General features: G+C 41.1%; 1 protein-coding gene across 1 annotated transcript in view; it reads right to left on the reverse strand.

Annotated features, from left to right (window-relative positions):
* The window catches only part of MRPL22 (mitochondrial ribosomal protein L22), a 26,450-nt gene that overhangs the window by 6,056 nt on the left and 11,421 nt on the right, over positions 1–8,973 (reverse strand). The window contains exon 5 of the mRNA XM_018571115.1: positions 3,733–3,810. Within this exon, the coding sequence (XP_018426617.1) occupies positions 3,733–3,810 (78 nt within the window). The remainder of the gene's footprint in view (positions 1–3,732; positions 3,811–8,973) is intronic.

Consider the following 8,973-nt stretch of genomic DNA (forward strand, 5'->3'; position numbering starts at 1 on the left):
ATATATATATATATAATTATATTATACTATACACATGCACTGCCTGTCCCAAAAAAAAAGTCACACACTGTAATATTTAGTTGGACCGCCTTTTGCTTTGATTAGGGCATGCATTCACCATGGCATCGTTTCGATAAGCTTGTACAATATCACAAAATGTCTTCTCCAGCACATCCCAAAGATTCTCCATGGGGTTCAGGTCTGGACTCTGTGGTGGCCAATCCATGTGTGGAAGTAATGTCTCATGCTGAATCCTGGCATTGTCATCTTGGAATATGCCCGTGACATCAGGGAAGAAAAGATCCACTGATGGATAAACCTCGTCATTCAGTACGATCAGGTAGGCAGCTGACCTAGTTTTTTGGCCACATACCATTGTTGAACCTAGACCTATTATCCAGGAAAAAGCTCAGACCAATCTGCTTAGCTAAATCTAGGCCATGACTTTTTCTTTTTGACAGGCAGTGTGTATAGATTTTATATATGTGTGATACTTGGAAAAGACGCTAGCGACCTGAGAAGTGTGCTTCATAATTCAGGCTGTGAAGTAGTTAACGAAGCAGCAGGCGAGTGGATTATCTTGCATAGATTTTTTTTAATTTGCTGGAAATGTGTGTACAACGTTAATGTTTACTTTCTACATAAGAAAATTACCTTTCACTTTATACTGCAATTTTCTGAAATTGTCAAAAATTTTAAACGTTGCTTCCTTGTATTCTACATTCCCAAGGGTGGTCTGTATATTTTATTCAATTTAGCACAAAAAAGTAATTTCCTGCTGTATGATTGGCTCCCCGGTTTCCACCAAACGCCTATATATGTGTGTGCGCGCGCACGCACGCACGCACACACGCACGCACACACGCACGCACACACGCACACACACACACACCTTATAACCTCTTACCGGTGGACATAAGGATAACACAGAAATACAATTGTGGTCCAGACTCCAGCCACATGCCTTGAACAAGGGCTGTCTTCCATATTGATAAGTATGATTGAAGGTAAGCTACTAAAATGCGCATTTTATCACTGGTCTGCGGTGATGTCACACAATAGCAGAGATTTTGGGTCTCTCTGCAGCGCCAGTTGGTACAAAAATGTAAGTACACCTATCATGAGAGAAACATGGGGACTGCCATTCTGAAAATGTTAGCGGCATGGCTTTAATAACCAAGAAGCATGAGGGGGGGGGAGAAAAGAAATATATAAATAATTAAAGGTAGATCAATAGACATTTCTTTGCACTTTTATAATTAAAGGTATGATATTTAAGTTTTATAACCTTTTTCATGGAAAGGTACTGGAGCGATAGTGAATTGGGTGAGAGTTAATTATGTGTGTAATAATTAGGAGGGATACAAATGTAACTTAATGGTTCGTTTTTGTTTTTTTTCTCCTACTTTATCTTTTTCTCACCCAATATGTGTAAGGATATGTGAATTGGGATTGTGTTTATTGATGTATATTATTATGAAAAAACGAATAAAGTTTTATTATACAATAACCAAGAAGCATGCAGCCTATTAAAATTACTCAACTTATTAAAACCAAAGGAAGGGTCCGAATGAGAGCCAGGGATTTAGAATACCTAGAAAACGAGGTCAGCAATGGCAGCTTACATTTATCTCCTATGGCAGGTTTCCTTTAAATAACATGTTTCTTTTGCTCTGACACTTGGGGCTTGTACATACTAATTTGCATGCATCTCTCTTTCTTCCTTCCCGATATCACTCACACCTCCAGGACTTTTCTAATGCTGCTCTTCTCTGGACTCCCTTCTGTGTTCCTTTAGGCATTCACTACTCCTCTGTGTTTTGTAAACAGACACTAAAACCATATATTTTCTGTTAGGCAGATACATTCACAGCAACTTTCTCTCACCAAATATTTCCTGATCTATGCCATCTACAGTGTTATGTAGCTACTGATGCCACATCCACAATCCATTCATATTTTCTCATTGGTTTCTTCTCATTCCTTTTATTTCAGGTGTTGGTTATTGTTATATTGCTATAGTCCCTCTATTCCCTCACCTTGTGCACTATGGATGCATTGTATGTTAGCACATTATAAGCTAATAAGTAAAAGCAGTGTCGGATTATGCATGGGACAGCTACTGAAGTCAACTCAACTCAGAGCACCATGATTTCCATATCTTAAGTGACGGTTTGTTTTTACCCTGATTGTGTAGTGATTCCATGCCGGTTTAGTGATTTCCTGGATAGTTCTGCTCTCGCTGTACTTCCAGCCTGCCGCTGACATAAGTGCTGCAGATCTGATAGACATCCCTGCTGGTGTCGTGTCTCCGCTCTTGTCTACATTTGGCCATTAACAAAATGCATGGTCACATCATCATCACAGGAGTTCTGTGAATGGCCAATCAAAGATAGAGGGGAGACATGACACCATCAGCATAAGGTATGACTGCTGTCTATCAGACCTTAAGTGCTGATGGCAGCGGCATGCTGGAAATTATTCTATCTACCTATCTATCTACCTACACACAAACACCAAGCAGTTTGAAGAAAGCCTGCATAGAAAAACTACACAGTTGAAATAAAACACATACCTACACATCATAAGCTATGGAAATATTGGTGCACTGATTTGGGCTTTGACATGTTTTAAATTATGTTGGAACCATGCAGAGTGATTGCTGATTTTTGGTTACCACATGCGTGTACCAATCCTTTGGGCTTAATACGCCAAGTGACTCCAGGATGTTCTGCGGAAAATAATGTCCCAATCAACACCTGGGATTAGCCTAAAACAGAACCAGTCACCAATGGGCATTTGTAAAATTTGGAATCTTCACTTTGAAGTTGTATATTACAGCTTTGCCTCTCAGGGATTACTGGATTCTATTATTTTTTATTATTAGTTTACTAATATGTGTTTTTACTGCATCAGTACACAAGTATTAGGCTATAAAAAGCAAAAAGAATAGGCTGCACTCAAAAATATCCCAAGCACAGATGGACGTATTGTTCAGGTGTACAACATGCACCCCCTCCCTATAAGATGTTAGGCCATCCTATGGAATGGCTGAGTTCAGTGCTGATAATATACACTACAAAACTATGATAACAATGGTTCCCTCAGGATTACATTTAAAAAAAACCCAAACAAACAAAAACACCTTTATTAATTGACATTTTCCCTCCCGGGCAGGGTCATACTTGAGCTCAGGCTGGAAAAAGGACAGGAAAAGAATACAAGATCAGTACAAACACTTCTACACCAAAGAGGCATGTCTGCACTTTTATACCAACTTAAGGCTTAGTTCACACCAGAAACTGCATCACAACTGTGTGCGCAGTTGCACCGCAATCTGTTTTGATGCGTTTGTGATGCTTTTTTTCCCCCTGGATGATGCCACAATCAATTCTGTTTTGTTTTTTTTGTATGCAGTCCGTTGCGGGGTTTTTTTTATGCGTTTTGATGCGTTTAGTGCAGTTAGATGCAGGTAGAGTAGGGCAAGCAGTACTTTTTCTGAATGCAGTTGAACTGACTGCAATGGTGTGAATTAGGCACAAGAAAGCCCACAGGAACGCATTGGGATGTATTTTGACTGCAGCAGTCAAAATAAACGGACAGCATCACAACTGCATCTTGTGTGAACTGGCCCTAAGAGTGGTGATTCAGATTCTTCCATGTGCCTATTTCAGACTGGTTCTCTTTAAACCAACAGCTATCATTTCTCCCTGATGACAACACACCTCTTACCTCTTTCATGATCTTTGCTCCTTTTTTGTCGCTGAATTCCAGCTGAGCAATAGCTTGGTCTATAGACATCCCTTTGATCTATAAGAGGGACAAAAGGGTTAATCTTACACCATCATGTGACCCATCTGTTATTATTTCTCAGCTCGACAGGCCCCGCAGGGCTGTGCAGCTTCCTCCATAAAAAGACATTCTATGAGAATACAGAATCATTTACATATCTCCAACCGCCATCTAGATGAATTAACAACTTGCTGCTTTTTCACTTTGATGACCAAGAAACTCATTTTACAGACGTCTGTTTGCGGTTCCAGTCAAACTTCTGGATTTGGGGAATTAATCACGAGGAACCGGCAAAGATTTAATTTACAAAATGCTGCTTAACAGAATTAATTAAACAGCTCGTGCTATTTTACAGGCAGAGCCTTGGTGAAAGAATGGGACTTTCAAGCAGCTGCCGTCAGTGTTATGGCACAGAGACCGCCTGATGCCTACAAAAGACGGTAGCTACGCAAATCTGGCAGTGAAGGGGTTAACGAAACAGCGACAACAATTACCCTGAAAGCAGCAGAAGAAGAATACATCATGTCGCGTAGGTTTTGTGTTGGAAATGTGTGTACAAACGTCTACTTTCTACATAGGAAGACTACCTTTCACTTTAAATTGCAGATGCCGCAATTTTCTAAAATTGTCAAACGTTGCTTCCTTGTATTCTACAATCCCAAGGGTGGTCTGTATATTTTATTCCGAATTAGCACAAAAAGTAATCCCCGGCTTGTATGATTGGCTCCTTGTTTTCCCCCAAACGCCTACACTGAGATATCAAATTATAGGCATCCCCTGTGGAATTACATCTTTAAGACTCATCTACTTCTAAAGGAATGCTGATGCTGCAGACTCGTTACAACACTGAGATTGCCCAGGTGGTTAAAATGAAGGCTGACCTTGCCATTCAGAAGTCAGTTTCAGAAAGGACTTGGTGAAACAAACAGCAGAAAAATGCATGCATTTGGGAAGAGGCTTGCTAAATTCCATGCAATGTATATCCAGTAGTTCACCTAAAGGAGATTTGACTATTCTAAACTGGAGTTAGACCAAGGGACATCAGACAAAACTTTTTTTCTAGTTTTGCTTAGGGTAGAGGATTATTATTATTATACAGGATTCATAGAGCGCCAACAGTTTGCGCAGCGCTTTACAATATAAGGAAGACATTACAATACAATTCAAGACAGGATTGTAAGGAGGGCCCTGCCCGTGAGGGCTTACAATCTAAAAGGGAGGGGCAAGTGATACATGAGGAGGTAGCTGTGCGGGGATAAATTGTTTGAGAAATTGATATTTCAGTGGTTAGGTTGAGGTCGGATAAGCTTCGCTAAAGAGATGAGTCTTAAGGGATCGCCTAAAAACAGTCAGAGTAGGAGATAGACGGACAGGTTGGGGTAAAGAGTTCCACAGAATGGGGGAGACTCTAGTGAAGTCCTGGATGTGAGCATGGGAGGAGTTGACAAGGGAGCTAGAAAACAGGAGGTCTTGGGAGGAGCGTAGGGGACGGTTAGGATGATTGAAACCCCATTTAGGCTGCATGTACACCAAAGCGACACCTATTACACGTGTCCTACGCATGTTTTTGTGGGCAGATTGTGGGATAGTGAGTCGATTGCAAATAGATTGTGGCATATTCATTCACATGGGCAAAACGCACTGTTTTAATGCGCGTTTTTCAAATGTTTTCTATTGAGTCAATGGAGAGAAAACGCATTGAATCTGCTCCAAAGTAGCTCAAGTAGAATTTTGTGCGTCAGGCGTACTTCCGCTTGTGGCAAAATGCCGAGGTGTGAACAGGGGCCATAGAACTGAATGGGATTTTTTGGGGTCGAGCGTTTTGTCGCGCAACAATACGCTTAGGTGTGAATGGAGCCTTAGGCCTGGTTCACACTGAGAGGGGAATTTATCCAAACTGGAGCACACAAAATCTGGAGCAGTTGCCCAGGGCAACCAATCAGCTTCTCTGTTCAGTTGAGATTTGAAAATGAAAGAGAGAAGCTGATTGGTTGCCGTGTACAGCTGCTCCAAATTTTGTCTGCTCCAGTTTTGATAAATTCCCCTCATAGTGTATTGTCGCAGCAGATTCAGCCTGACCAAAACCTTCACCTAAAAAATCTGGCCCCTGTGCACACCTAAGTGTTGTGTCGCAATAAGCAAAATGCCTGTCGCCGGAAAACGTACATGAGCTTCTTTCTGGCTAAAACCAGCTCGTTTTGGTCCCATATACTCAATAGGAAACACTTGAAAAAGCACGTTGCAATTAGTTTTGCGCGCTCTGTCTAGCATCTCAGCTAACAACTATTTTTATAATCGATTAGTTAGCCAATTACTAACTACGACTAACGGGATAAAACATTTTTTTAATACCGTCATTTATTTAAAATAAAATATACAAATACAAAGCTTATTTCAAAATAAAACGGTATGCAAATTTTTTGAAATCGTACTGCAGTGGAATGCAGGGCATTGCAGTGCCGTGCGTTCCAGTGCGGGTGATCACACTGCAGACGGGAGGTGCATTTGAAAGCCATTGAAATGAATGGCACCGCAACGCACCTCCTGCAGCAAAATTTGTCAAGCCGAAACGGAACTGCAGCCGTGTTCTTGGTACTGTTTTAAACAGTAGGCGATTGCTGTTTAAATACAACCGATCAGACATATGTACAGGCGCCGGATCGCTTGTACGGTACGGCCGCTTGTCCGTCCCCACCCTCCGCGGCTTCACCGTCGGCTTCCTGGGCTCATCTGTCTCTCGTGTGAGCCTGGGACCAGCATGGAGGGTCTCCCCTGATAGATCGGAGGAGCGATTAGTGGCTTCCAGCAGCTGAGCTCTCCTCCGTTCACTGGACCCGGAAGTGATGTACATTACATCACTTCCAGTGTCACTGGGCACAGTCTCTGGCTCCTAGAGCCAGAAGAAGAAGCAGATCCCTGCTTCATCAGCTTCTTTGGGGTCCCTAGGTGATATCAGGGGTCTGAAAGACCTCTGATGTCTCCATAAAGAGGACCTGTCACATTTTATTTGCTATTACATAGGGGGCTTGTTAGCCCTCTATGCAATAGCAATAAAGCTGAGTGTTAAAAAAAAATTGTAGAAATTAAAAGTAACATAAAAAAAAAAGTTTTAAAAGCAAAAAAAAGAAAAAATTCAAATTCCGCGCCCTCACATACAACGCAAGCACGTGTAGGATGCGCCTAAGTACAAAAACAGAAAATTGTGCCACACGTTACATATTGTTGCGAACTTCGGTGTGAGAGCAATAATTCTAGGCCCATCAATCACTGTTAGCACTAAACTGATGAGCCGTAAAAGCTTTTAAAGCGTTGCCTTTGGGAAATTTTGGTTATTGTAGTTTTTTGCGGTTTCACAGATGCACGCAATTTTAAGGCTTGACATGTTTGGTACCTATTTACCTAGTGTGACCCCGTCTTTTATATTTTACCAAAAATTAGACATTATATTCTGTTTCTGTGCACAAAATTTCATTTTAGTGTATTTTATCCTAAAAATACTTGTTTGATAAACATTTGTGCAAATACCGTGGGACATAAAAAATTGCAACTAGCATCTTTTTTTATTCTACAGTGCCTCTGCTTTTAGAAAATATATCATTGTTTGGGGGGGTCTTAAGCTGTTTTCTAGCCAAAACTCAGATTTTATCATGTATGTGCAAATGTAAGAAATTGCTCCAGGCAGCAAGTAGTTAAAATAACACACCAAAAAAATGTTTTTTCTATTTTTAATTTTTGCTTATTTAATTTTATTGTTTGTTTGCATTTCTAATTTTTATTTAATCTTTATTTTTTCACTTTTTAAAATGTTTTAGTCTTTTTAATTTTAGTTTGTTTAACTTTATTTTTTTAAACTTTTTTTTTTAACTTTAATGCTGGGAGCAATAGGCAGCCTGCTATTGGATATTTCAAATTGCAATAGCAGGCTGGCTATTGCACCTGCCCACTGCCTGCTTTCAATCAGAGGAGGGACCTGAAGGAGAAAGTTCTCCATCAGGTCTTCCTCTACTGATAGACAACAGGCAGTGGGCGGGTGCAATAGCTGGCCTGTTATTGGCTAGCAGGATGGGTATGGCTACCAGCCTCTAGATGCAGAGGAGGATCGGGGCAGCAGCGGAGGCATAGGGGGGCAGGGCAGAGGAGGAACGGGGCGGCAGCATTCTCTCCTTCCCACTGGTGCCGGCTGCAGTGGTCTGTGTCCCCTCCGCCTCTGCCCATACAGGCGGGGAGAACATCAGTGATCGAAATGGACACAGACCCCTGCAGCCCGAACCAGCTGGGGGGGGAAAAGATGAGCAGAGCGGCGGCAACTAATCATAAAGCAACTAATCAATGCTAAGAATTGTTGTCAACGATTCTCATTACCGATTAGTTGTTGCAGCCCTAGTTTTGTCTATTGACTTAAATGTATCACAATCTGCTAATTAAAATATGCGCACGTTAAACCGCTAACACTTAGGTGTGAATCCGGCCTTAGGCTTTTATTATCTCACCACTCACTTCCTGTGTGGATCACTGGGACAAAAAAGATGGAAGCCTTTCCAAATGTATCTATCTGCAACATCCCTCACCTTGTCACAAGTACATCTCTGCTTTTCATGGGAAGTTTTGCTTAACTGTATTTGTGATAGGCAAATGGGGCATATTAGACCACTGGAGATAGACTGCAGGCTTCAACTACAGCTGAAATGTAGGATGGCTAAATTATAATAGTAACCATAGTAATAGCCCTATACCAAAATGAGCATTTAAAGCTTGTAGTCAGGGGGTTGTATCTTTATTGGCAAGCGTCTAGTCTGTGTTTAATGACATGTGGTACCCAGATTTTTCCTCTGTTTCGGTGTTTCTAGCCCATTTGTTTATAACACAGACGTGTTTCAATAAGTGACTTGTGCTCCACTATTAGAGAAAGGAGTATTTTAGCAATGGAGTGCTGTTTAGTGGTTAACTATGACTAAGGCCCTGTTGGGCAAAAACGTGTTTAGTGTTTCACAGATTTGTATGGATGTTTTATTAATAGGAGACGTTTCAGAAGAGAACTGAGAGTTCTGGTATGTCTTTTCTATAACTAAGATAATAAGGTAATTTGGAATATTTAATAAGCAAGCCTGCAGAACTGTAACAATTCAAAGCAGAAGATGCATCAAAATGGAAGTTCCACTTATTGTTTAAATCCCCCCCCCC

Source organism: Nanorana parkeri, unplaced genomic scaffold (assembly GCF_000935625.1).
Source record: "Nanorana parkeri isolate BGI_ZX_2015 unplaced genomic scaffold, ASM93562v1 scaffold1681, whole genome shotgun sequence".
NCBI classification, from domain to species: Eukaryota; Metazoa; Chordata; class Amphibia; order Anura; family Dicroglossidae; genus Nanorana; species Nanorana parkeri.